The sequence below is a fragment of the Oscarella lobularis genome, chromosome 12 (assembly GCF_947507565.1).
Source record: "Oscarella lobularis chromosome 12, ooOscLobu1.1, whole genome shotgun sequence".
In the NCBI taxonomy this organism is placed as follows: domain Eukaryota; kingdom Metazoa; phylum Porifera; class Homoscleromorpha; order Homosclerophorida; family Oscarellidae; genus Oscarella; species Oscarella lobularis.
The window spans coordinates 909127-936889 of NC_089186.1; the positions used below are offsets into that span (position 1 = coordinate 909127).

At 42.3% G+C, this 27763-nt stretch overlaps 4 protein-coding genes and 3 long non-coding RNA genes across 11 annotated transcripts; 2 read left to right on the forward strand and 5 right to left on the reverse strand.

The window, feature by feature from the left end:
- Positions 1-184: 184 nt before the first annotated feature.
- LOC136193530 (death-associated protein kinase 1-like) lies at positions 185-4629 on the reverse strand. Of its 3 annotated transcripts, none has more exons than XM_065982436.1 (17): positions 4424-4629; positions 4238-4366; positions 4090-4188; positions 3937-4041; positions 3784-3888; positions 3634-3732; positions 3482-3586; positions 3306-3422; positions 3160-3264; positions 3002-3109; positions 2888-2950; positions 2208-2840; positions 1960-2154; positions 1052-1910; positions 718-1002; positions 343-631; positions 185-279 (listed from the first exon to the last, which is right to left on the reverse strand). In XM_065982436.1, exons 1-16 carry the CDS (start codon positions 4553-4555, stop codon positions 588-590), a joined length of 3183 nt encoding a protein of 1060 aa, XP_065838508.1. In that variant the 5' UTR covers positions 4556-4629; the 3' UTR covers positions 185-279; positions 343-587. The 3 variants fall into 3 exon arrangements, with proteins under 3 accessions (XP_065838508.1, XP_065838509.1, XP_065838510.1); XM_065982437.1 differs by having other exon boundaries at positions 195-269; XM_065982438.1 differs by lacking the exon at positions 185-279 and having other exon boundaries at positions 588-1002; positions 4424-4628.
- Positions 4630-4731: 102 nt separating this feature from the next.
- Positions 4732-6394, reverse strand: LOC136193662 (uncharacterized). Its single transcript, XR_010671413.1, has 6 exons — positions 6282-6394; positions 6111-6229; positions 5919-6046; positions 5482-5861; positions 5117-5420; positions 4732-5051 (listed from the first exon to the last, which is right to left on the reverse strand). It is a non-coding gene; the product is annotated as an uncharacterized lncRNA (long non-coding RNA).
- Positions 6395-6469: 75 nt separating this feature from the next.
- On the reverse strand, positions 6470-10713 carry LOC136193739 (death-associated protein kinase 1-like). 2 transcript variants are annotated; one of them, XM_065982691.1, is made up of 18 exons: positions 10646-10713; positions 10473-10595; positions 10282-10410; positions 10132-10233; positions 9977-10081; positions 9819-9926; positions 9674-9772; positions 9515-9622; positions 9342-9458; positions 9191-9292; positions 9039-9143; positions 8924-8989; positions 8241-8876; positions 7998-8195; positions 7082-7948; positions 6979-7024; positions 6632-6919; positions 6470-6560 (listed from the first exon to the last, which is right to left on the reverse strand). In XM_065982691.1, exons 1-18 carry the CDS (start codon positions 10691-10693, stop codon positions 6478-6480), a joined length of 3330 nt encoding a protein of 1109 aa, XP_065838763.1. In that variant the 5' UTR covers positions 10694-10713; the 3' UTR covers positions 6470-6477. The 2 variants fall into 2 exon arrangements, with proteins under 2 accessions (XP_065838763.1, XP_065838764.1); XM_065982692.1 differs by having other exon boundaries at positions 10473-10574; positions 10646-10698.
- Positions 10714-10761: 48 nt separating this feature from the next.
- Positions 10762-12346, reverse strand: LOC136194320 (uncharacterized). Its single transcript, XR_010671609.1, has 4 exons — positions 12320-12346; positions 12206-12271; positions 12014-12158; positions 10762-11954 (listed from the first exon to the last, which is right to left on the reverse strand). It is a non-coding gene; the product is annotated as an uncharacterized lncRNA (long non-coding RNA).
- LOC136194319 (uncharacterized) lies at positions 12344-14102 on the reverse strand. 2 transcript variants are annotated; one of them, XR_010671608.1, is made up of 7 exons: positions 13922-14102; positions 13760-13858; positions 13410-13695; positions 13215-13358; positions 12781-13159; positions 12540-12728; positions 12346-12489 (listed from the first exon to the last, which is right to left on the reverse strand). It is a non-coding gene; the product is annotated as an uncharacterized lncRNA (long non-coding RNA). The 2 variants fall into 2 exon arrangements; XR_010671607.1 differs by having other exon boundaries at positions 12344-12489; positions 12781-13358.
- A 123-nt stretch (positions 14103-14225) lies between these two features.
- On the forward strand, positions 14226-21822 carry LOC136193958 (uncharacterized). Its single transcript, XM_065982968.1, has 22 exons — positions 14226-14873; positions 15017-15588; positions 15635-15771; positions 15829-15924; positions 15986-16137; positions 16191-16267; positions 16322-16479; positions 16534-16687; positions 16748-16969; positions 17031-17111; positions 17166-17263; positions 17368-17620; positions 17678-17740; positions 17799-18358; positions 18407-18764; positions 18820-19062; positions 19117-19213; positions 19261-19358; positions 19407-19490; positions 19547-19780; positions 19839-21695; positions 21745-21822. Exons 1-22 carry the CDS (start codon positions 14828-14830, stop codon positions 21820-21822), a joined length of 5718 nt encoding a protein of 1905 aa, XP_065839040.1. The 5' UTR covers positions 14226-14827.
- A 73-nt stretch (positions 21823-21895) lies between these two features.
- LOC136193795 (uncharacterized) lies at positions 21896-27252 on the forward strand. The gene is made up of 3 exons (XM_065982781.1): positions 21896-26941; positions 26995-27078; positions 27135-27252. Exon 1 carries the CDS (start codon positions 22094-22096, stop codon positions 26318-26320), a length of 4227 nt encoding a protein of 1408 aa, XP_065838853.1. The 5' UTR covers positions 21896-22093; the 3' UTR covers positions 26321-26941; positions 26995-27078; positions 27135-27252.
- Positions 27253-27763: the final 511 nt, after the last annotated feature.

A 27763-nucleotide genomic window follows, 5' to 3' on the forward strand; every position in this document is an offset into this window, starting at 1 on the left:
GATTTTACTCTCATCTATGGAATAGGCCTGCGGCAGAAAATTACACTCAGACGAGACGGACATCTGATCCAAGATAAAGACGTGTTGCTGAGCGTAATGACCACGTGCCCATAAACCTATAATTAATTAAGACATTCTCAAAGAGAAATAATCGGGCCACGCCCACTCGCTCTTTTCTTACCAAAACGTCAGGAAGAAGTGTCGTGGCTTTGGACCGCGGCGACAGACTTTGAGTAGGGTTCCCTCGCGGATGAAAATTCGGCCCGGAACTAGGAGCGTCTGCGCGGAAATGCACGCGCTTCGATTTTTTTCCACGAATGGGGGGCCCCGCGAGAAGCTTACGCATCCTCCCTGGAAGCGGCCTTGTACTCCGGCGATTTTCGATTGGTTGAAATCGGATTGAGCCAATGGGATTTCTTCCTGGAGGTGGGATTCCGATGTGTTTGGCTCGTGTTTCCTCTCGATGAGGCCTCACATTGCTGATGCGTACTTCCGTCTTGTCGTCGCGTCGATTTACGCTTGAACATCGCCCTCTCTTGTATCAAAATCGAAAGAAAACACGAAGAAGCGAAACGAGCCAAAGCGCGCTAAATAACTTGCATTGAGCACACCGATTTTTCATTCGCCTCACCTACAGAAACATACAAAAATTTTACATGCAACGTCCCAGACAGACAGCCATTCACAAACAAAATAAGAAAGAGGATATCTACTTACTGCCACACAGCAATTCAAATTTCGACATGATTGCCCTTCGATTTACTTCAAACAGATCAAACAATCCTAGAAGCTGACCCACTGTAGGTGATTTTGCAGTGTTCCACAATTTCAACACTTTGACCATACGAGCAAAGTCGTGACAAATTTGTTCGCGAACATATTGAAGATCATTTTCATCAATATGTAGAGAGGAGCCAAGATCTTCCCACAATGAACCCTTGACGTGAGCGCAGGCTGTGATCAGATCGTCTGATACCAGAGCATCGTCAGGAGGAAAAGTACCTGAATAACAACTATTAGAAGGAAAAGATACTCGCCAAAAAATGAATACCTGAAGTGAAACCAGATAGAATCACTAAATCTCTGACGGAAGAACGATGACGTCTTTCTGGTCGAGCGGAAAACAAGAGGTGATCCAAAGCCTTCGCATTGACTTTCTGATCGACTTCACTTGACAAATAAATAGCAGGATCTTCGTTGAGTTGCTGAAGATGAGAACTGTCTAAATAGAACCAATTGAGAATAACTCCCGGACTTCGTTCATCGCACGCTTCAGCGATCATCGATTTCAGTTCATTGAAGAATTTCTTCGTTTCGGCCTCGCAACTGACTTTGCTGGACCAACGAAAAACGATGTCAATGCAATGACGTCCCTTCTTTATTCCCAATTGAATGAGACACTCGATTACTTTATTACCGAAAATCCTCACTAACTTTATGCCGTTCTTCCAAAGCTCTTCACTTGTGTCCGTCAGACGAGAGCAACGACATTGAAGAATGACGAACGACGACGGTGAGATGATGTCGACCGATTTATTACATTCATATCGTTGACCACGATACACGTCCAGCGTCGCGTCTATAACCCAGGCGGCAGGAGGAATAGAATCGTCGAGAAGAGCGGGAATCTGATACATTCCAGGTGCGTCTTCCAGCGCAATGCACAGATCCAAAGAGCGAAGAACTTCAATTGCAACGTCAGCCTTCACAACGAATGCAGATGGACGGCCCTTGTGTACGAGGTCGTCTTCAAATGCCGTCAGAGCCGATTCAATGTCGCTCTTTGACGCCTTCCCCAATTTCCCCGTCTGCATGGCGACTGGAAACCAGGGAGGAGCGAGAAGAGGACCGATTACATTATGACACAACCACTGAGGTCGAACAGAGATGCGACGACCAAGATTAATAATCTATATAAACATATTAGTAATCTGTGCAAAACTAATCGTAATCACTCACTAATCCGGACGAGTCAAGATACTCAACAGCCACTTTTTTCTCGTCCTCGTTTAGAACGAGTTTGACCTCTTGAGAAATCCACTTTTGAAATTCTTCAGTCGTCAGGAAATAGGCCATTGGACGTTTCCTCTTTTTGTCCAGAATAGAGAGATGCTTCTCAATTTCGTGGCACAATTTTGGAATGCCATCTGCTGCCTGTGAAAACCAAAATGTGTCAAAAAGTCATTTTTAGATTATTGAGTTATTACCTCTAGCATTTTTTCACGAATTTTCTTGAGTTTCTGACGACAGTCGTCCATGCGAACCGAAGTGCTCTTACTGCAATCCATTTCGATCACGTGATCAATTTCAATATTGAACGTATTGCCAAATAGTTTCTGAAGCTCTCTGGCGACTCGTTTCATCTGGAAACTCACTTCGATTCCCGCCTTTTCTTCAAAACCGATTAAATTGAATATTATCATAAATGGAATTAGCGACGTCACGTGAGACAGAAGCGTTCTTAATGAAGCCTTGGCAAACGCACACCAGAATTGGCCTTCTTCTAGAAGACTCTTTTCTGACGTCATCTCGTCTCCCTTTCGAATTGGAAGAATGAGATTGAACATTGTATTGGACTTTTGAAAGAAGAGCCCATGCGCGCTGTGGAATGTGGGTTGGGCACCAAAATCCCACCACGATCCTTTGCCAATTTCCTTATTTTCACAATTATGAATATCAACCCCGGGTGTGCGATCCTTTTCTTTGGGTGGGGGTTGATTGAGTCGAAGAAGAGAATTCACGTACGTCGTTTTTCCCGCCATTTCTTTGCCAACTACGCAGAATTTAATTGAATCCGGACGAACCGTTTCTCGTTGAAGAACGGAAAACCGGGCGGCGTCCTAATAAAATAGATACATAATGGAACTGAATCAAAATGAAGACGTACGTAATGCTGTCGAAGGAGAGCTCTTGTTGCACCAAGTGCCACCTGATGAGGCGTATTTCCGTCCTTAATTACACGTTTATAGATTCTCTCTAATTTACAAGAAAATCACGTCACCTGATCTTGACACGTGACGTCAACACCCTTCTTAATCAATAGATCAATAACTGATGCGTTTACGCTTGACGAGCTTTCTGCAACCATATGCAATGCATTTTGTTTGTTCTACAGAGATTTGAATAGAGAACGATTGAGAAATGAGAATTCTGACTAACCTTATTTCTGACAGAGACATCAGCTCCTAATTCAATTAGTTGCTGAATGACAAGGAAAGAAGGATGATACTGATCACATGCGTACAGTAAGGGTGTCCTTCCCTCCTAAAAATAGGATTAACAAACAAAAAATGCAAGAATGCAACCTTATCAACGGAATTGATATCAATGCCTTTCTCAATGACAAGATATCGAAGAGCATCTTTTACTTCATCTTCACACTTTGAGGGGTGGGTGGCGTGAAACAAAGCCGTCCTCCCTTTCTGAATAAAAAAGACAGCGATTTGTTGATTGAATTTGTAGCAAATAAACAACATCTCACGTCATCTTTTGCTCGACAGATGGCTCCTTTATCTACCAAGTAGCGAATTTTTGTTGAACGATTGATGGAACTTCCACACGCAAACATAAAAGGCGTTTGGTCAAACTGAAGATGAAATAAGCATAAAAGTATCACAAGTGAAATCTGCTAACATTATCGACGCTATTGATATCAGAGTTGTGTTCCAAAAGCCATTTCATTCCAAATATGCTTCCACTCATGCAGGCATGATGCAGAGGAGTCAACCCAACCTATAACAATTATTGCACAATGTAGTGAAACAAAAGCACATCACGTATCACCTCTTCTTCAATAGCGTTGACGCTCAATCCCTTTTTATTGACAAGATGATGAAAAATCTCGTTAGCTTTTCCAGATGATAAAAATTGATTTTCAGCTGCCCAAAGCTATAAAGTTATATAAATTTGCAAAAGGGTTCATATCAATTCTGTTACAATAGCCTCTTGTGAAGAAATGTTGCAATGCTCTTCGAGATAGACCACTTTTTTCATTGTGTCAACGGAACTTGCACAGGCATAAGAATATGGCGTACGTCCTTCCTAAAAGAGTGATGAGTGAAACCATATGAAATCAATTCCACGTCATACTTTGGCTTTCTCGTTGATATTTGCACCGTGAATGACAAGCCATTCAACGCCAAAAATATTTCCCCACTTGCACGCACAGTGAAGTGGGCAGAATTCATACTGCATTCACGCATCAATTAATATACCAATCCAAAAAACGTAATCATACTTGATATGATTTCATGTCAATGTCTTGATTCTTTTGCACAATCGCATAACTGAGCCAATCATTGGCTTCCTCCGCCGTCTCAAACTCTCTTCCCGCCACATAGTGAAATAATGACAAGTCGTGGATGTACTAACGAAAAGTAGAATACAGTGGTGCGCAGCGATGAAAAACGCAACCATTTCATACCTGATCAGATCGAAATCCTTTTTGTATAGAAAGAAAACGAACCACTTCCTCCTCATTTCCTAACTTCCCGAGCATCCCGGTAAATCGCTCGATCGCGGATGAGATCCTTTTCGGAGTTCGTTTTCGGTTCATTAGAAGGCGACGATCGCTGTTCGTTTACACTACACGTTCTTGCTAGTCTTACACGTCCCTTGACGTCTTCTTTCGGCGAAGAGAACAACGAACCCATGGCAAAATAAAGAATGAGAAACGCATGCGCACTCGGCTTACAGAATCTCACTAAAGTGGGAACGTCACAGATGAGCCAAAGCGCGCTAAATAACCTGCATTGATTCCTTCAATTCAGAAGCGACTTTTCCCCCGTGTTTCCGTTCGCGTATAGAATTTCTTCTTGTAAAGAACAACGTTCAAGCCAGCCAGCCAGCGCCACTCAGGACAAAATAGTAACAACAATAAAAAAGACAATGTACTTACGGAGATTGTGCGTCTACATCGAATTCACATCCACGTTTAGATTCTCATTTCCATAAAACACCAAATCTTTCACTTTTTAGATATCGATCTTCTGATTACATTTTAAAATTATTTTCATGTCGACTGCGAGAGGAACAGCACGTGCTAATATTTTCTGCACACCGTTTGTACAATAAATACCGTAGATCGATATTGATTTCACAGAGATTAGGAACTTACATTTGAAGTGACTTCTTGTGAATGTCCGAGGCACTTCTCATATTTTCCAGACAATGCAGCGATTTTTTTGTAGCGACGCTCCTAGGTTGCTCGTTCATCGATTTGGCCTCATTTGAGGTTAGGGTTAGTAAACGTAACTGACAAGGGCACGTCAGTCGACGTCACTGCAATGACTTCCGGTGTTGAATGCAGTTGAACAAGGGAACGAAATTTCGCCTTTTTCAAAGTCAATCGCTCTTTTCTTCGGATGATTGCCGGAGGAGCGGACAGTCAAACAGTGAACACGTTCAAACGGTGATTCCCCCTAGAGAAAAAGCAGCAATAATTGTTTCTTTTTTTAAAAATTAGAGATGACATTTTAATACCGTGCTATCCCTTTCAAATGAATAATGACTTTGCTCTCGTACTTCACGCTGAACGGTGGGCGAGATTGACTCCTCAATGACGACACTGGTGATTCAGACTGCAGTTGTAGAGTCATCTCCTCTTCTTTCTCCTCCGCACAATTGATACAGATAAGCCATTTGACTCCCTTGATCTCCAATGACTTCGCTATTCTCTGTTACATGATCTGGGCTTGGACTCTTTGTTGCCCTCTCAGGGATTTTCTCATAGGAAGCTTGAACCTCTATGGAACTCATTTCCAGAGCGAAAAAGGAGAGGAGCGAGGTTGTTCACGTGACCAATAAAGAGAAACAAAATAGCGATGACGTAGATGAGGATAATGGCCACAGCGGGTTCCTCGCTACACAGGAGAGTATAAAAAAAGAATACAGAGAAGTTTTTTAGTGTATCTGCTTACTCTTTTAGCTATTGTGAGCAAAGGGATTATCGACAAATTTTCACTGAAAGACACCTGGCGCTTGAAAGATTGCGCCGAAAATGGATGAGCAAAAGACCAGCAATAGAAATTACTTCCACTAGAGGAACCTAAATGAAGAGGAAGTAAAGATCACGTACTTAGGTCATGATGGCATGGATGGTTTGGACTCACTTTCTACGGCAACCTTCAAAAGCCCTTCATGTGAGAATCTTAAGCGTTCTCCATAAGGCAGCAATAGATTCAGCCACGTTTAGTTGGCTGAAACCCGATTTTGCTAATGGCACTTCTTCCTGACATCGTGATTTCGAGTTATTGGCTGTGCTTCCCCCTAGGAGGCCTCACCTTGTTGATGCGTGCTTCCGTTGGCAGTTGGCCCTTTCGTCAGATTTCCGCTCAACATCGATCGTTTCTCTGATGTCGGAACCGAAAGAAGACAATATGTCTATGAAAAAGCTTCTGCGCGCGCTAAATAGCCCTTTATAAAATCCCAGGGGAGCCCTGTAAAAATCCAGTAGAGTAAAATCGCAGCGTTTATCATTTACTCAAGTGACGATATATTTAAATTGAAATCTATATTAAATATGTGTGTAACGAAACAAGGAAGATCTGCAGCGTTCAAACCTAACAGTTGGACAAAGCAGAAAGTAACACCGTGACAAAATAAAAAAGTAGTTATCAATTCAGCTACTTACGACCATAAAGCTCTTCATATTTCGCAACGATAGCTCTTCGGCTGACGCCAACCTGCTTAGACCGCGCTAAAAGCTTGCCTACCGTCGGCGAAGGGTCTTGCTTTTTCCATGACTCAAGCACCTTGAACATACGAGAGACCTTACTGGGAGTAGAGTCACGAATCTCATCGAGATCATCAGAAGAAATTCCAAGAAGAACACCGATGTCTTCCCATTTGGACGCTTTGACGGCAGCGCATGCTCTCATTAAATTATCTGTTACGATTTCATCGTCAGAAGGAAATGAGCCTAAACAAGACCATACACGTACGTGTACAATGAATAATTCTATACAAGCCGTACTGTACCAGTATCGATTCTAGCTTCAACGGGACTTGCAGAAAAGACCACAGGCTACGCATAAAAAGTAAACCATGCAGTGAGGTCTGCTTTCTATGTATCATAAATTACCTCTGACGAATCCTTTTCAACTTCAGTGATCACCAAGTCTCGGACACGACAATTATTACGCTTCTCTGGTCGACTTGAAAACAGGATGTGATTAAGAGCTTCGTCGTTGAGCTTCTGATCCACTTCACTGTACGAGTACATAGCCGGATCTTCGTCAAGTCGTCGGAGATGAGAACTGTCCAAATAGAACCAGTTTAGAATAACTCCCGGGCTCCTTTCATCGCAAGCCGTGGCGATCATCGCCTTTAGCTCGAATAGAAACCGCTTTGCCACTTCATGATCAGTGCTTTTGCTTGACCAGCGAAGTATAATGTCAATGCAACAGTGCTCTTTTTTTATTCCATATTCAATGAGACTTTCGATTTTTTTGTCTCCGACGATCCTAACCAATTTGACCCCGTCTTTCCACGCCACGTAACTTGTATTCGGAAGACGAGAGCACCGCGATTGGAAGACGGCAAATGCCGACGGCGAGATGATGTCAACGGAACGGTTGCATTCGTAACGTTGTCCACGATACACGTCCATCGTCGACTGTTCACCCCAAGCATCATTAGGAACTTCATCACTAAGAAGAGCATTAATCTGATACACTCCGTCCATTCCTTTCACTTGAATGCACAAATCGAGTTCGATAAGAACTTTAATTGCTTCGTCTACTGTCACGACAAACGGAGACGGCGTGCCCTTTTTTGTAAGATAATTTTCAAATAGTCGCAGAGCTGATCCCATGTCTTTTTTGGACGCCTTGCCGGAGTTTTCACAAGGCAGGCCAAATACAAAATTATGCGAAGCGAGAAGAGGACCAATCACGTTGCGACAAAGCCAGAGAGGTCGAATACAAATTCGACGACCCAGATTAATAATCTATGCAAAATATTAGGCAACACAAGAAGAAAATCAATGAAATACCTACTATTCCGGACGAGTCAAGATATTCAACTGCCACTTTCTTCTCTTCCTCAGACAATTTTATGCCGACGTCATTAGCAACCCAATTCTCAAATTCATCAGCCGTCAGGAAATAGGCCAATGGCTTCTTCTTTCTCTTGTCGTCAGGAAGAGAAAGATACTCCTCAATCGCGTGGCAAAGTTTGGGAACATCATCTGCTTCCTAAAAATAAATCTCTACGTCTATTTTACTTAGGGTGATCATTACCCTGAGCATTTCTTCACGAATTTGTTTCAGTATTTTTCGGCAGCTATCCATGCAACGTGATTGGCTTTTACTGCAATCCATTTTGATAACGTGAGAAATTTCAAACGTATCTTCAAAATCTTTCCGAAGATTTTCGACGACTTCATCGAGCCTGATACTGACGTTGATTCTCATTTCGTCATGGAAACCAATAAGATTAAAAATCACGACGAGGCGGATAAGTGACGTCAAGTGAGGTAGAAGCCTTCTCAACGCTGCCTTAGAAAACGCACACCAGAATCGCCCCTTTTCTAGAAGACGAAGAACCGATTCTGAAGTCATTTCCTTTCTTTCTCGAATTGGAATGACGAGACAGAACAAAGTATTGGACTGTTGAAAAAAGAGACCGTGCGCACTGTGGAATGTCGGTTGGGCACCAAAGTCCCACGTTGATCCCTTGCCAACTTTTGGAATTGTGCAATAGTGAATTTCAACGCCAGGAGTACGATCGTCTTCTTTGGGTGGAGGTTGGTTGAGTTGCAGAAGGGAATTCACTAACGTCGTTTTTCCCGCCATTTCGCTGCCAATTACGCAGACTTTGATCGAATCCGGACGAACCATTTCTCGTTGTTGAAGAACGGAAAATCGAGCTGTGTCCTATTACGCTAATTAAATACGGTAACTGAATGAAAATAATGACGCACGTAATGCTGTCGAAGAAGAGCTCTCATTTCACCATTATGTGCCACCTGATAAGGCGTGTTTCCGTACTAAATTCAAATTTATAAATTGCTTTAATTTAAAATGAGATCACGTTACCCTGTCTTGGCATGTGACGTCAACACCCTTCTCCACTAATAAATCAATAACTGACTTGTCTATTGAATGGCTCTTCGCAGCCATATGCAAGGCATTTTGTTGGTTCTATGAAGCGATAACAAGTGAGGAATAAGAATTACAGTATGACCGACCTTATCTCTGGCAGAAACATCAGCTCCTAACTCAATTAGTTGCTGAATGATGAAGAAAGAGGGATGTTTATCACATGCGTACAACAAGGGTGACATTCCCTTCTGAAAATAGAATTGCCAACAAAAATGAGAAATATTGTAAGAATGCTACCTCATTATCAAAGTTTATATCAATGCCTTTCTCAAGGACAAGATATCGAAGAACATCTTTTGCATCGTCTTCACACTTTAAGGGGCGTGTTGCATAAAACAAAGCCGTCCTCCCAAGCTGAACAAAAAGGCAATTTGTTCATTGCTACTTGTAGCAAGTAAACGACATCTCACGTAGCTATCTTTTGCTCCAAAGTCAGCGCTGTTTCGCCCCAAGTAGCGAACCTTCAATGATCGATCGATGGAACTATGACACGCCAACATAAAAGGCGTCGCGCCCTCCTGAAGATGTAATAAGAAAAATAAAAATATCAGAAGTGAAATTGTTTTAACCTTGTTGACGCTATTAATGCTAGCGTTGTGTTCCACGAGCCATTTAACTCCATAAATGCTTCCAACCGAGCAGGCACGATGCAGAGGGGTGTTCTTAAACTATAACAACTATTGTACAATTAACCAACCGAAGCACATCACACACCACCATCGTTTCAATAGTTTTGACACGCAGTTCCTTTACATTGACAAGATAATGAAAAATCTCGTTCGCCTTTTCAGATGACGAAAATTTATTTTCAGCAGCCCAAACCTAAGAATTGAAAGATATTGTAGCCAGAGCGATCATATCAACTCTGTCACAATATCAGATTGTGATAAAATGCAGCCATGCTCTTCGAGATAGCGCATTTTCTTCATTGTGTCAATGGAACTTGCACAGGCATACGAAAATGGCGTACGTCGACCCTAAAGAACAGTGACAAGTGCAACTATCTGAAATAATTTGCAGCTTATACAGCGACGCTTTTCACATTGACATTGGCACCGTGACTGACGAGCCATTCAACGCCAAAAATATTTCCCCACTCACAAGCACAGTGAAGTGGGCGGAGTCCAATCTGCATCGACGCATTAATTTAATTTACCAATCCAAAACGCATTCATACCCCTGATGAGTTGTTTTCAATGTCCTGATTTCTTTGCTCGAGCGCACAACTGAGCCAAGCATCGGCTTCCTCCGACGTTTCAAACTCTCTTCCCGCCACATAGTGAAGCAATGAAAGGTCGGCGTAGAACTATACGACGAAAAGGAGAATATGAACGGAGTGCAGCAATCAAAAACACAACTATTCAATACCTGCTCCGATCTAAAACCCTTTTGAGTAGAAAGAAAACTCCACAAATCATCCTCATTTCTCTTCTCGATTATCTCGGTCAATTGCTCGATCACGGACGATATCTTTTTCAAAGGCGATGCTCGCTGTTCGATATCACGCGTCCTTACTAGTGTTCGATATCACGCGTCCTTACTAGTCGCGTCATGAAGACTTCCTTCAGCGAAGAGAAGAACGAAGCCATTTGCAACAAAGGAGAACAGACGCATGCGCACTCGACTTAAAATCATTCCAAAGGTGACGTCAGGAGACATGTAAGATATATTTATCAATCAGATAACGGAAATCAACTACTAGGGTTTTCTAACGAAATAAAAACAGCGCAAACTAATAACGCTCAAGTTAGGAGACAAACGATTACCACTGCCAAAAATAATGTAAATAGGCTACAGTATTGCCGATGGGGTACGTCGGAGACAATTCTGACTAACCTAGTCAAAGGCAGAAATATCAGCCCCTGATTCAATTAGTTGCTAAGTAAAAGGTAACAAAGACAGGCTTGCAATATGAGCGTCTTTCGTACTAAAAAAAATTGCCAAGCAAAAATGCGAAATGTGGTGCAAATGCGACGTCCATGCCTCTCTCAATGACAAGATATCAAAGAACATTATTCACGTTGCCATTTGAGGGCTGAGTGGAAAAAAAACAAAACCGTCTTCGCCAATAACAATGACATCTAACGTCGTCTAATGCAACGCAACTCCTTTCTCACCCAAGTAGCAAACTTTCTTCGATCGATTGACAACACGTGAACACGCTAACATCAAAGGCGTTCCTTGAAGCTGAAGATAAAACTCAAATAAATACATAACAAGTGAAATCTTCAACCCACTCTGACACTATTGGTTAACGAGGTCACGTGACGTCACTCGACGTCAATGCAATGACTTTCGGAGGAAAAGGCAATCAAATAAGAGCAAAATGTCGCCTTTTTCGAAGCAAACCGCTTTGCCGGGGGAAACGGACAGTCAACCAGTGAGTACATTCCAGTAGAAATTTCACCCAGAGAAAAATCCCAATAACTGTTATTTGATTAGAGATGACTTTTTAATACCGTGCTTCCTTTCAACTTCATTATGACGTTGTACTTCACGCAGAACGGAGGCGAGATTGACTCCCCTATGACGTCACTGGTAACTCAGACTGGGTTTAAGAGTGATCTCCTCCTTCTCCTCCTCGCACAATTGAAACACAGTAGCCATTTGACTCCTTGATCTTCAATTACTCTACTATTTTCTGTTGCATGATCTGGGCTTGGACTCTTTGTTTCCCTATCAGGGATTCTCTCATAGGAAGCTCCAGAGCTGTGGAAGCTCGACCCTCCATAGGACTCATTTTCAGAGCGAAAAGGGAGAGGAGCGAGGTCGTTCTCGTGACCAACAACGAGAAATAAAATAGCGATGACGTAATGAGGATAACGGCCACAGTCGGCTCCTTATTGGGACCTTGGCACACAGGAGAGTAGCAGACAGAATAGAAAAGTTTTTTTAGAGTATCTGCTTACTCTTTTAGCTATTGTGCGTAAGAGGGTTATGAACATATTTTCATTGAAAGACACGCGGTGCTTGAAAGATTGCGCCGAAAATTGATGTGCAGGAAGAAATGAAAATGAAGAGATCAGCGATAGAAAGAACGAAAAATCGGGAGTCCTATTAAAACAAATGCATACGAGAACTCAATCAAAAGAATGACGTACAAAATGCTGTCGAAGGAGAGCTCTCCTTTCACCATCTTCAGCCACCTCGTAAGGTGTCTCTCCGTTCTAAAATTCTGATTTATAAATTCTTTTAATTTTAAGAGAACACGTCACCTTGTCTTGCAACGTGACGTCACAACCCTTCTCAAATCAATAGATCAATAATTAACTTGTCTATTCTTGAAGAGCTGCGTGCAGCCATATGCAAGGCATTTTGTTTGTCCTACAAAGTTTTGAGTAAAAAAACGAGTGAGGAATGAGCATTATAAGGGTGTCTTTCCCTCCTGAAAATAGAATTGCCTGACGAAAATGCAAAATATCGTAAGAATGTTACCTTAAGGACATCTCACGTGATCTTTCCCTTTCCCTTTCGCGTTTAGGGCGTTTAGGGTTAGCCTGCCCAAGGTCACGTCACTCGACGTCACTGCAATGACTTCCGGTGAAATATTCTTAGAAGTCAATCGCTCTTGTCTTTGGAGGAAAGGACAGTCAAACCGTTAACACATTCAAGCGAAAGTTTCAACTAAAGAAAAATCAGCAATAAATGTTATTTAATAAGAGATGACTTTTAATACCGTGCTATATCCTTTCAAATCAATTATGACTTTGTTTTTACTGCTCTCGTACTTTACGCTGAACGGAGGGCGTCCCCGATGACGTCACTGGTGTCTCAGACTGCCGTTTCAGAGTCCACTCCTCCTTCTCCTCCTCGCACAATCGAAGCAGATCAGCTATTTGACTCCCTTGATCCGCTATTTTCTGTTACATGATCAGGGCTTGGACTCTTTGTTGCCTTATCAGGGATTTTCTCATAAGAATCCCGACCCTCTATGGGACGCATTTCCAGAGCAAAAAAGGAGAGGAGCGAGGTCGTTCACGTGACCAAAGAAGAGAAAAAATAGCGATGACGTAGTTGAGGACAACGGTCACATTGGGTTCCTTATTGGGACCTCGCTACAAAGGAGAGTATCAGAAAGAATACAGGAAAGTTTTTTAGTGCATCTGCTACTCTTATAGCAATTGTGAGTAAGGAGATTTCATTGAAAGACAATTAATTGGTGATTGTGCTGAAAATGGATGAGCAAGAAGAAATGAAGAGACCAGCAAATATACCGCCATACCCAGCAATTGAAATGGCTCCCACTAGAGAAACCTAAATGAAGAGGAAGTAAAGTACTCAGATCATGATGGTCTATTGACTCACTTTCTAAGGAAAGAGCCCTCATGTAAGAATCTTACGCGTTCCTCATAAGGCGGTCATAGACTCGGCTTCGCTGAAACCTGATTTTGCTAATGGTATTCCTGACATCGTGATTTTGAGTTATTGGTCGTGTTTCCACTCAGGAAGCCTCGGCCATTTCGCGCTTTCTCCACGATTTTTTTTCAAATTTGATAGCCAATTTTTCTTGTCGCTCAAATTCGGTGCGAAAACGTAAAACGAGTTACTGGTGCAATTAATTGGATAAGCATTATCTGTATCTATAAAAAACCTAAGAAACAGATAAACTTATTTTCTCAAACAAATGCTTGTCGATTTGACTCTATGGAATAGACCTGCGGAATAAAATGACACTCAGATGAGACGGACATCTGATCCAAAGTGAGCACGTGTTGTTGAGCGTAATGACCATGTGACAATACCGTCCCATAAACCTAAAATTAATTAAATATTTCAAAAGGAAATTATCGAGCCACGCCCACTCGTTGTTTTCTTACCAAAACGTCGTTGAATAGGAAGAAGTGTCGTGGCATTAGACAGCGGCGGCAGACTTTGAGTAGGGTTTCCTCGCGGATGAAAATTCGGCCCGGAACTACGAGCGTCTACGTGGAGCACACGCGCTTCGATTTTTCCACGAATGGGGGCCCCCGCGCGGATCATGTTGTCCTGCCGATCCGATGTGATTTGCGACTCTCCACATCAAACATGGAACGGCAACTAATAACGGATGCATGCTTAGCGCTGTTCGAAAATCATGGTAGCGTTAGGAAACGAAAACGCGACATCACGCTTTCTCAAACGAGTCGCTCGTCATCACTGCGATCAGACAAAGCGTCCTAACGTCAGCAGTTGTCGATCTACAAGAGATTCCCTTGCCCTATACGGGTCTGAGTTGAAGTCCCGGTCCGTTTCAGGGTCTGCAGTGGCGTATTCATCGCCGAACCAGTATCCTGAACGAAAGGAAACGTCTTAGACGACGTGTACACCGACTCGACGACCCATGCATAGAACCACGCGTGCAGTCCTAGCGCTAAAACGTCACCAACGGGACGGAACGATAGCCAATGGAACGAACAACGCAAGATTCAGCAAGAAGGCGCCTAAAAACTGTCCATGTCTCTCCCTTTCTATAGTTTTTGGTCATGAAATTCGTCTAGAAAGAAGAAGCCCGTGCCATTTGAACGCGAAGAATGTCTACTGTACTATCGAATCACGATGTGCACGTGGGGATCACAGTCAAATACGATTAGCTCGGAAAATGCAATTAATCATTGGCCAATCAGACATCTGCCTTGTTTACGCACAACGGTCACAGTGAGACGGTAGCGGCCCCACCGATTTCCTCCTACTGGAGTAAGAAAGTCAATTCTGAACACTCAGAAGTGAAGTTCAATACCGGCCACATGGCTGAGGCGAACCGATCGGCGTGGGAACCCCAAACTTACCAAGGCAGGTTTACGTACTGACCGTTTTCCTCTCTTATTCGCGCTGCGTCCGCGTATTCTATCGACTGCTAAGACATTCCCGAACACGCATACTACCGCGGCGTAGCACGCGGTGCGGGTCTTCAGCCATGTGCTCTCATTTTCCAGGTTTGCAACTCTCTATTGGCGATCAGACGTGGACTCTTCGATGCCAAAGAATTCCTTTTGAGAATTCGGTCGAAGTAAGGCGCCCGTCTGAGCCGCTTCCTCTAAAGAAGAAGCCGGATTCTGTTAATCACGTGATGCTTGCTCATATACGATCTTCTGTTGGCGACGACCTGGAGGCTATCCTGCAATCTGAAATCAACGAAAACTCGAAAGGACTCGTACTTGTGAACAATTCAGACAGTTTTCCTGCCAGTCATCAACCGTACTCGTTTGGAGATGACCCACGCATACCAGTTGTTCTGGTATCGTTATCTCCTGGTGCTTGTTTGGTGAAGGATCTACGAAAAAAAGTATCTGTCACTTTTCTAGACGATTTGGTTGCTGACTGGGATCCATACCCTTCTTATCATCGTCCAACGAAATCCATGTTTTTTCGAACTAAAACTGGATTTTATCTGCGCAAAAAGCTGAAAAAATTACTTGGTTCAAGGGACGCGTTACTCAAACCGCTGCACAAGCGTCAAGGAAATTTTCAGGCTCTTTTTCAACTTATTGTTGATTTCAACCAAACTGTAAATTGTAAATATCTATAATCTTTATCATTTCATTCTTATTTAGTGCTCTGAGAAAAAATTGTCGTCCTCTTCTGAAGCAAGAAAAATTGAGAGAGTCATAGACGTACTATCTTCTCGCATGGATGAAGGGTTTCGGTGCAATTTTCCTTTTTATATAATGATGTCTTGGAGACTTCAAAGGTGATACACATATTTAATTAATGAACTTATTTTACCCCTGGCAATGTCTTTATATAGTTTTTCATCGAAAGCAAAAGAATACTTTGTTGATTGTGTTATGAAGCTGAGGGTCTTGAATGTTGAAGCAATAGATGTAGTGAGAGAAGTGATTCGGTAAGGCTTGCCTCCCAAAATATCTACGTTGGTTACACTATGTCATACGTTGGCTCGGTAGAAATAATATTTGGGTGTCATGGCATGTGGCCGTTAATCAAAGCTCAACTAAGACGTTGACTGAAGCGTTTGAATTTGTGTGCCGAGAAAAGTTTAAGTCTTCTCATCTGGCTTCGAAAGGTTTAGAAGGCTTGCAAATTTTATTCTTTGCTGGTATGACTGTTTTTGACTTTAATTAAATATCGTCTTCTGATTTGTCAGTACAGGTGCCGCACGTGGTTTATTGTATGCTCACGAAGGAAAGAAAAGTTTACCAGAGCTTTATTGGGAGGATTGCATCAAGGTGCTGAATTTTTTATTTTGTTGTTGCTATAGAAGTTTAATAATTAAATTTTAGTTTGTGAATGCCGAGGAAATAAACTGGAGTTCTGAAGCAACAGATAGCCTACATTTGTTGCTTCAGTTCGCAGCTGCTGTTTTACCGAGCAGCTTTAGCGTTAGGTTGTTTGAGTCACTCGTGAAAAAATTTCAAATATTTAGCTTCAGGGTTGTAAGGTATTAGCAGCTGTTTTAGAGGCATTGCGTGAGAAACAGTTTTTCGTTTTACAGGGATCTTCTGCGGCGCTTTTTCTCACTTAAATCCCTTGAAACCGAGACTTGCCAAGTATTATCTGCGATCCTTCGTGCCCACTTTTTTTACAACACCGATTCTTTACTGCACATCCAATACAACGCTTTGGGCGATGAACGTTTACTGCAGGAGGTATGTTGGTATATAGACGGTTTTGTCGTTTTGTGTAAAGTGTCTTGTGCGTTAATTTAGGCATGTGATCTACTTCTCTTTTTCTATGAAGACTGTTTTAAAAGGGAAATAACCCCCGAAGTTACTTCTCCATCTGCCGTTGAGATGGCGAGAAATGAGATGAAAAAATGGTGTGAAGGCATTCTCCTTTGTCTTTCTACCACAACAGGAAAATGGCCTTCTTACGCGACATCCTTTCTACGAATGCTTCCAGAGCAAATGCATTCCATCTTTCACCATGAGGTAGTTCTAGCTTGCAGATCTCCTTTGCGTGCGTCATTACCGTTGTCGTGGTGCACTAAAGGTTAGCGCGTTTTTGAAAAGCAAGGCTGCCAAGTTTCCTGTCGCAGTGTTTGCGTCAGCGATCGACTTTGTTGATCCAGAGGTACGTAGAAGGAGCAGTTTTATTGTTTTGTAATGTTCATTTCTGCATGGGAAGGCGCTGGGCCACTTTTTTGACGACTACGTGTGTGGGCAGGTTGATCTGAAGCAGGATCAGTGGCAGGAGCTGTTCACGTTGGTTGATGGTTCCAAAAGGTATTACTTGTTTATTTTCGACGTTCTCTCTAATGCAGAACGGCGTTATGCGTACACGCTAAGAGATTTAGGCTGTACAAGTAGCACTGTTGTTTTTTTTTCAGTCGAAAATGGAACCTTGCTAAGCAAAGTGTACTGTCGTTCTTACAACGCGTTGCAAATTCTGCGTATATCAGTCGTCCTGCCGACTTCTTCTTGGTTTTGTTGTCCCTCAGCAACCCAGAGAAATGTCCTGAAATTTTGACCGTTTGTGGCGAAAGTTCTCACGACATATTGCTCAAGAAATTCTCTGATTTTCTTTTGAAATATTTTAAAGGACACATACTTGACCTGAGAAGAAAAATTAATAATGTTCTGGTAAAACTCTTTAACATTAGTCTTTTCTATAGCTGAATTACCTTTTTTATGTTTTAGAGTGGTCTTGAGCATCCGAAATCGTCTCCGTTGTGCGATTGTCTTCTTGATGTTTACTTACAGGTGAATCAGCGTTTACCTAGTCATCTTCTTAGAAGCTTATTCTTTTTATTTTTCATAGGTCGTGATTCCTACAAAAGCTGATATTGTTGCAGGAAGTTCTGATGGCAGTGTAGCGGATTTTGTTTCGGTTTTAGAATGCGAAATGGGAGAAATCCACCAAAATAGAAGTCCAGTTCTTTCAGTCAAAAGTACAATTCTCTGGACTCTTTTGGCTCGCATTGTTGAAAGGGTTCCGGTGTCATCTCTATCTCTATTTCGAATGCCGTATGTTGTTCAGTTGCTAGGAAGAGTGCACGATAAAGTTGTCTTGCCCTCTGCTACGGAAATGATTGACGAAAAGTTGACGCATCTTCAAGTTTGTTACAAAACATGGTACTCTAACGTTCGCAGCTGGCTTGTTGAGGAGAAGTCTCGATTTGATAAAGGGGAAATGACAGTTGAAGAGTGTTCTTCATACAAGAAAAAACACGATAGAATTAGGGCATTTTCCAAATGTTTCTCAAGCGTAGGCCTTATCCCGACCACAGATGGCGTTAACAAAAGGATGAGTTCTTTTGCCGACATGGCGCGCCAGCTGATAAAGCTTCTCTACTATAAAGATCAATCGACTTCCCTAGTGTAAGTGAGTTGAATACGTCTAATATTTAATTAACTGCTTTTCTTTAGGATTTCTTTCGAAAAAGTATTTGAAAAATGGAACGTGAAAATACACACAAGTGTATCAGACGTAAGGGAGAAAAAAATGCTAAGTACCAATTCCTGCGATCTTCAAAAAATGAAGTTTGGTTGCTTGGTTACGTATGCTCAAGCTTGTGAAACCCTTGCCGCCGTTGAAAATTGGCTGGCGCCTTTGCGTAAGCTTATGCCCATGTTGGGCTGCTTCACGGCAAACACTAGTATTCTTTTTTCCTCGTACATGGAGCGAGAGATGCAGCAAATCGAAAAACTGAGCGCGACGAAAGGTTTAGACTTTAAGGATCCTCAGAAGGAGGATGCAGAAATTTCTGTTGCTGTACCGTTAGACGTAAGCCAAAATGATGAGAGATTGATTGTATGCAAGCTATTTCTGTCGCGTGCAGACGTTCAAGAAAGCACTCAAAGGGGCCAAAAAATCTTTGAAGCTTCTACTAAAGAACGACGCAAGCTACAGAAATGTTTCTATACTAGGACATGAACGTTTTCGAGATGTCAGTATTAAAGCGGAGCTTGAAAAGCTTGTTCATTACGAAAAATTTGCGGAATCTTACCGTGAATACCTGGACGAAGTGTGGCAAGGCATGGTGGATATGAGTAATCTGAGACACTATTTTCGCCTAATTTGTGTAAGTGAAAATAATGGTAAAGTTCTAAAGTAAGTATTCATGTAAAATTACTAGGCTATTGAGAATTCTTGCCAGCAGTACAGTATGGTTTTTGTTAGAGAAGACAGCGAGTTCCAAAAGCTTGTATCTGAAAAGGAGACTTTGATGAATGGTGAATATACTGATCTTTAAAGATAAATATTATTTTTCTTGCATTAGCCGAAAAGATAACAACAGGCGAGTGCAGTGCTCTAAAAAGAAAGTTAGACAAAATCTTGCTTAATACACCGCACGAGAAACTTCGCCTTTTCTTAATGGTAAGAATGCACTCCACAGCACGCAAAGCCAATTGTTTTCTTTTACAGGTTCAGGAAAGCCAAGAATTCTTCAAGCTCATACAAAAGGGTTGCTACTACTCGACGGAAGGACATATTCGCTTTAAAGAGCAGGTGATCTGCTGGCCAATATGTCAAAGAGCTGAAAATACGTAATCTGCTTCATGTAGGTCCAACTCATAACAGATCAACTTCAAAGTCAAGAGTACGACGAAACTGTTCTGAATAATTTGTTGGTTGCTTTTGAATGCGCCGCGCCTTTCACCAATCCTAGAGCAACGTTTGTGTATCTTCTAACGACATTGAATGAATCCGACAAATATTCTTATAACAATTGGATCAAGGAAATATGCACAGTCAACAGTAACATGAATTTAGTCAAACTATGGTTTTCCAAGTCAGAGGTAGCCTGAAATGTGTTCGTGCACGAATTTATATTTATTCAAGTTCCCTTTATTGTAGGGTGACACTATAGAAAACGTTTTATTCTACTTGAAGGCTATTATGAAGAATGGAGTGATTACGTTTCTGTTGGGCGAAAAGGGACTTGCATTCGGCGCCGGAACTTGCTTTCTAGAGTTGAGATTTTCCGTTAAGGATGTTCGGAGTGCTCGAAAAATTTCGGTAGAGTTTGGCGGCGAACGGCATGGACACTCTTCGCCTCGTGACTCTCTTCACGACTCGTCAGTACCGTTAGGCGGCAAATCATCGGAAACGAATTTATACGAGGCGTATAAGGCCAAACCTGAGGGACGTTCCGTGCCGTCTACAGCCGATCAAACTAAGCCAGAGATGCACGAAGTTTCTCGCATAATGAATTATGAAGAACTTGAAGACTTTGTTCGCAGGTTAAGCTTTATGGAGAATTCGGAGCATCAGAAAATGGTACGAGATTTTCAGACTCAGTTTGCTTTTTTTCAAAAGATCTTTGGAGTGTCAGTGGCGCTCTTCAAATTGGGCCATGGAGATCATCAAGGAACTTCAGAATGCGATTTTACCGAGCCTGATCTTGCAAAGATTCTTCAAAATAAAGAAGCTTTACTCTGTGAGTGGCAAGAGAAGATTAAGGGCCTTCGTACCGAGTACCCTCAACTATTGCTTTTTGGTATCCGAGCTGTCTATATTATCGCAGAGGCTCTTAGCCAAAGAGAAACCTGCGTCTCCTCTGATTTCGTGCAACTCACCAGTAAAATATTTGACGCTACAGGAGCGGCTGTATTGGAGCTGAGAAAACTCGTTGAAGACGTCTTGAAACGTCGTAGCGATACTCTGCCAGAGCAAGAAAAGAAGTCTTCAATATTGAGCACTGCTGGTGCGTTTCTAAGACAAATAAAAACAGAAAAGAACCTCTGTTCGTCTCCGTTGAGAAGAAAAGCTATGGAAAAGGGTGTAGGACATTGCCTGCATTTTGCTCTTGGGTTTGACAGACCTCAGATTTTCAAGCTGATTTTTAAATTGTACAATGGGTTTCCAGAATCGTTTGAACTGTTTCGTTGCACTAAGGCAACCTTGAAAGAAGATCTCGATCTGTTTTTGCAAAGAGCTTGTGAGTTTCCGCGCCGAATGTTTACTTTGGTCGAGGTGAACAAACTAACTATTGAATTGCAAGAAGCGCTTCTGAGATTTCAGATGAATAAGTCGTTGAAATTCAAGGTCAATGTGTGTTATATTCTTACGGCGAATGTAGTGTTTCACGACATGCCTTGGGTTCAAGTAATTCAGCACAAAGAAACAGAATTGGCAACAACAAATCAAGAAATGAAAAAATACTTTAAAATTTGGGTTCAGGACTACTACAACGTCCGTGTTCCTATTTTAGTTTATGGTGAAGCAGGCAACGGGAAATCACATTTCATCAGAAGGCAGCTTAAGAGTTTCTGTAAAGAACAAATCTGCTTCATTGCAGTTCACGAAGCATTCACTTCACTGCTCGCTATTCAAAAACTTCAAAAACTTTATCGGAGACTAACCAAGCCTTGCCCAGCTTGCATTTACTTCAATTTTACAATTCCTTCTCCTGCAGAGCCAAGCGATGACATTAGTCGAGCCGAATTCGATCGCTATGAATATCTAATGACTGAAATGTACTGGTTTCTGTTTTCCTTGATTTGTATGGGATTTGTCGAGGACATCGAAACAGGAGAGTCGTTTCGTCTTTTGGGGGATTGTGCATGGCAGATTTACATTGAAGTGCCTTCAGGTCACAAAGGCAGTAATATTGATTCGTTTCTGAGTCGATTTCCACTCTTCTATAATTTCGGCATCTTTCACGAAGTATCAACAAGCGAGCTGTTTGACATTGGCGACGGTGTTCAATTAGTTTGCAAATATTTACAAGCTTACGAGAGTAAAGACATTGACATGTTAGCGGAAGAACGGAGACAGCCAGAAAAATGGAAATGGGGTCTTCGGCGGTTATCTAAGAAGTCGAAAAGTGCGAAGTTAGAAATTGTGAAATTTTCTCCTCGTCCGAACCTTAGCGAGGAAGAGTGCTACCGTTTGTTGGCTAAGTATTACCTAAGAATCTGTTTATTGCTGCTGCGAGCAATCCGCATCGCAGCAGCAGCACTGTAATTAGAAGTAATTGGGAACAAGAGGATTGGGTATTAGGAAATTACTACGTTCGCCCACTTCCACCGACTTTACAGCGCCTTCGATGGGATTACGGAGCGCTCGAACCTGAACAAGAAAACGCCTACATTACTCAGATTTTCTTGATGGGGCGTTGCTCAGATCGGGAAATGTCCGGCGACATCCTCGCCGATCGCATTTCTAAAGCTCAAAAGCTGATAAGAGATTTTGCCCGTAAGCAACTGGAAAATCATTTTTCTAAAACCGAAGCAGAGGTTCGAGCAAAAAGCTGCGTCAGCCAACGTGACATCCAGCGAGTATTCACCTTCTTTGACTTTTTCATAAAGTCTCCAAGTTCTTCCCCAGATTCTTTCCGAAGTCCAGAACATGCGCTGTGGGTGTCCCTTGGGATTGTGTATTATATCAGGCTTGATGCAGAATATCGCCAGCTATTTAGCAGACGAATGGACGAACTTTCGGAACATTGCATGGGTCCTAAATTCCAAGAAGCGTTTGAAGACGAAATTGACTTTTATGTTTCTCACATGCACTTGCCTAGTGGTGTGGCGAAAACCAGGGCTCTGAAGGAGAACTTATTTGCGATTGTTGTATGCACTGTTTGCCGTATTCCATTGATAATAGTTGGAGCGCCCGGCTTGTCAAAGGCACTATCTTTTAATTTGGCGTCAGCAAATATGAAAGGAGCCGAATCGCAAAACGAATTCTTTCGCTCTTTTCCGGCTCTTGATGTTCATCATTATCAGTGCTCAAGACGTTCGACGTCTCTTGAAATTAAACGAGTTTTTCAAAGAGCAATATCTCGACAGAAGAACCACGAGAAGTCTGGTCTTTCAGTCAATTGCGTTGTGTTCATGGATGAAGCAGGACTTCCGGAAGAGAGCCATGAGTCTCTAAAAGTTTTGCACTGTTATTTAGACAGATCTGAGGTTTCGTTTGTTGCCATAACGAATAACATCCTTGATGCAGCAAAATCAAACCGCGCTGTGAGTCTCTTTCGGCCAAAAATGAGCCCGGACGACTTACAGACTCTCGCTTCAGAATGCTTGGGCAGTCGAACTCCGCTTGCTCAGAAGGGCAATAGATTTTGTGATCGATATTTAAAGTTGATGACAAAGGAAGAGTTCAAAAAGTTTTTTGGACTACGAGACTTCATTTATTTTATTCGTTACCTTCGCCGTCACCGTGATGCAGCCTTTGGAACAGAGCAAAGATCCATGTCTCAACTCGTTCTTATGGCTCTTGAGCGCAATTTCAATGGAATTTCCAAACCTCTGTTTAGAGATCTGGCGAGCAGCTTTTTGTCAGCATTAGACGAACCGAAATCTTTAGCTCAACTCAAAACCAGAAATGTTGCTCAAATTCTAAAGGACAGTTTGAAGGATCATTTAGAAGCAAAGGGAGAGCTTGGTGGCGACGCAGAAGTGCGTTATAAGTTGATCATTGATACCAGCGAGGACGACTCCATGACTCGTTTGCTCTTTCAACACGGCGTCTTGGAAAAAGGTCCTACTCGCATCTTCTCTTGTGATGATTATCCAAGTGACAACGATCTAGGAAAGGTGCACGTGATCTCTTCAATAAGGCACGCTGCTTTTGAAGGTTGCACTGTGATTCTAAGTCAAACAGACGACATCAACGAGAGCTTCTACGACTTGTTTAATCAACGCTTTCGTAAAATCGGCGATCGCTGCTATGCAAATATAGCGATCGGTTCTCATTCAAAGCCTTGCCGTGTCAATCCAAGTTTTCGTTGCATTGTTCACGTGCGACAGTCAGAGTTGCAGAACATTCCTCCGCCGTTTTTGAACCGTTTCGAAAAGTACCTTGTTTCGATTGAAGACTGGCTGGAAGATTCCATTGCCTCGCTGCCTCCTGTTTTGGGGAAGGCTGTGCAATTCGCTCGCGATAAAGTGGGCATGTTTGAAAAAATTCTAGGTTCAAAAAATTTGTACGGGTGGACAGATCAGACGGTCAATTCATTGTTTTTGGAAATGCTACCAAAGTTAGGATCGCCGGAGGCGAAAGAACGACCGCCTCTATTTGATAAAAGCAGTGATGAAGAGACGAAAGCCGAAGTAGACTGTACCAGCCTTGTCGACAGCGAGCCGCATCAGGCGGAGGTTTCTGACTGGCTGAAAAAGGCACCTGACATTATACGTCATCTCGAACGGTGCATTCGCGAAAATTGCAAATTTTCAGCATCATCATCTCTTCGCTCTGAAGCGGAAAGTATCTTGTCTCTGACATGTTCAGACTTAACTTCTGATATCGCTTCTGCGAGACAGTTGCTAATAAACAATCCGTCTTTGATTTCCGAATGGCTCACTAGCTGCATTGAAAAGTCCACGACTGGCTCGGCGGAAGGAGAAATGAATTCTCCTGTTTCTCTACATGAAGGGTTTGCGTTTTCGTGCTTAGTTCAGTGGATGGTTCGTCACGTCTGCGTTCGTCTCTTGCAAATTGCTACTCCGGAAGCGATTATATTAAACTCGAGGACGTTACCAAAAGTGTACATTAACCACTACTTACAGAACCAGCATCATTTCTCGTTGAAGAAACTGGTATGCAGTTTTGACCTCTGCAATTCGTTGTTTAAAACGGTGTGCTACACTCGAACATCTCCGGTCATTCTCAGTTGGTCAGACGGTGCTGCAAGCGTGGAAATGTCTACGGAGTCATCTTGTTCTTTGCTGGATTGCGTTGTCTGCAAGCTCGAGCACGTCTCTTCTCTAGATAATCTGCGCTTGCGGATAAAGGAATATTTGGCTAGAAGAAGCAATCTTTTTTTAATGGTTGTAAACACAACTCAGTGCACGCAAAGGCAAATCAACATTGCTCGAACTCTGATCGAAGAAAATGAAGAGAAGACTGGGAAATCGTTTCTCCTGCTTCCTCATTTTCCAGAAAGTGTAGGAACCTCTCACTATTGCTATCAATCTCTCTTTCTGCACGGTTGGAATTACGTTTACTTAGAAAGAGTATCGGAATTTATTGACGAAGACATCGTTGATGTCGAACAATGGATGAAATTTGCCTACAATGAAAATAGCGATTCGGAGAAGAAGAAGTTTACTGACAATCTTAGAAACACTCTTCTTCCTATTTTGCCCGATGCAGCACGTTCTGCTTTGTCAAGAGTTGTATTAGGCGGCGGCAATAGCGACGGCGAAGAGTTAATTTTCAATAGGCCAATGAGTCTTCTCGATAGGACCACTCTTTTGAAGAAAAAGGTTGGTCAAACAACTAAATTTTCAAAAATCATACGTAAAAAATTTTCCCGCTATTGGACTCAATCAATGGTTTGTAAGTATCTAATGTCGGCAGCTATATTCGTGACAAACTGTGACTCTGTTTTGACTGTCGGACAAACGCTAGACAATAGAGTGATAACGCTGTTGCAGAGCTACTTTGCCTATACTCTACAACAGCTAAACAAAGGTTTTACCATTGAGCTACTTTTCCGAAGCAACGTCAATTCTGTTGTAGAGAATCTACTTTTTACTTTGTTAAAACGTCTTCCTGATCCTGAAATCGCTGATATATTTGCTCGATGCTACTTTAATGCCCAGCAACCGAAGGAGTGCACACCTTCAAATTTTCCCTTCTTCGGTGATCTGTGTGCAGCTATAGATCACAAAGTGGACGAGTTATTGGCAGAAGAACAAAAACGTTTGCCTGATTTCAATTTTGACGAGTCCCATGGCAGCGAGGAAATGGATAGGAGTAAATTAGAAAGAGACGTTGCTGAGCGTCTCCATGCGTTTCTTTGTGAAAAGTCTGCAGTCAAACACAAGAGCCTACCGTTAACTGCATTTCAAGCTCTCGGCTCAAATGAATTTCTGTGGAGGTGCTACTTCGTTGACTTCGTTCGGTCGAGGCTGAACTGCGAATTTGACGAGTTTGACCGTTCTGAAGGCATTCTTTTGGAATGGCTAGATTGCAAGGTTTCAAAGGAAAAGAGTATTTCGCGCTGTTATGTAAACTTGCATGTATCTTCGAAAATGAAAAAAATGGACATCGGACGAACGTTCAATGCTCTGCGATCGTTAACGGCCCTAAGGCATCTGCGCTCTGTCTATCAACAGCAGGAGGTGGTTTTGCCATCATCAGCCGTTGTCACTCCGGAAAAGCCTGTTGAGCTGAAAAAATGCGAGGAGCGCTTCTACGATTTCGCTATCTCCGCTTTGTTCTACTTCTTGAAAGAGATTTGCACTAATTTTGCTTCCAACACCCCCGAATTAGCGACAACCGGTTTCACTACCGACCTTCCTACTACTGGAAGAAACGTTACTGAATTCCCTATCACCGAGACAAACGCTACGAGACGGAGTCAAGCTAAATTTGGTGAATGAATCTCGGCGTATCAAAGAGTTTTACGTTCACAGACAGATCTAAGCGCAATATGCTAGCTAATTTCTTTTTTAGTGCTCATCTCTTTCAAGTCCGACTAGCTTTTTTAAGGCTATAAATTCCTCAGAAGAGTAGATATCTAAGGAGGCATCGAATAGTTCACTGCACCTATCTTCTAGCGAAGCGTTTCAGCAACAATACTGGGTATGAAGCAGGATGTGACATGCATGGTTACTAGACTACTTAGTGAAAAGGGAGGGGCGATTTCTTTTAAGAGTGCTATAAACAGCGGTTTGCAGAGCATCGCCAAAGCCGCTTCAGGCGGAAGCAGCGTAGAACTTTCTTTCTCTTCATCTCGTTTTTCCAAGGGACTTTTCGTTTCCGAGCTCTGTTTTTTCTTCTTGCCCTATTTGGGCAAACCGGCTTTGACTTGCAATGAAAGCGAAAACGACTGGGATGTTTTTCTGGCAGTAATTGACAGTCAGATTCAGTGGATAGGCACGGACGCTACGTCGGAGGCTAAATATGGCACTATACTTTTCAAAACTCTTCAATTGTTACTTACTCAGGCTTTAGCTTCAAAACATGGTACAAAACCGGAACTAAGAACAAAGTTTGGACAGGTGATAAAACATGCATATAGGTGCTTTTGCAATCAGTTAAAGATTTTTTGCAGCTTCGAACGGTCATCGGTAGTTACCTTTCTTCTCAAGCGCCTCCCGCCGGTGACGGTCCTTTTTTTCCCATTTGCTATGAAAAGGTATAAGTGAATTTCATTAATTGCAATCATCTTTGCACATCACGAGCATTAACCAGGTTGTCCAAAGCCCTTTATCAAGCGTCTACTTTCACTGCGTCCTTTCTAAGTTTATGGAAACGTGGATGAAGTCAAGTTTCTTTATTATTCTTAGAGACTTGAGGAAAATGCGAGAGGTACAGTATATTGTTGGCAAGTACGACTGTATGTGAAAAACACCAATGTGCAGGAGATCTCGATGGGCATAGTTGCACTTCTCCTATTAGAAGCGTGTTGCGAATTGAGTATCAAGCTCTAGTTCAGGTGACGATTTGCCGATTGGCAAAAGGATTCGGCGATTCTGACTTTATCGACAATGTAGGAAAAGGCATAGATTATTCAAAAGTGTGTTTTCTATACGTATATGCCTTGTAGGTGCTACGTCGAGAAAGTGAACAGACAGATTTGAAAATTATTTTTGAAGAACACAATTCTCATAAGCAATCGCTTCTGCATCATTTATCTGTGACGTTTAACAGCACAAGGAAGCTACATCAGCTTGTCACATCGTTTACCGATAAAATTGGCACTAAGTGCTCAGCGTTTCCCTGGATGAATGAAATCAAAGAGTCTCTCGGTGTAATTTTATATTCGTAACGTTGTTCAGTGATATATTGATTGGTGCTTTATCTCCAGGATTCTTTCACGG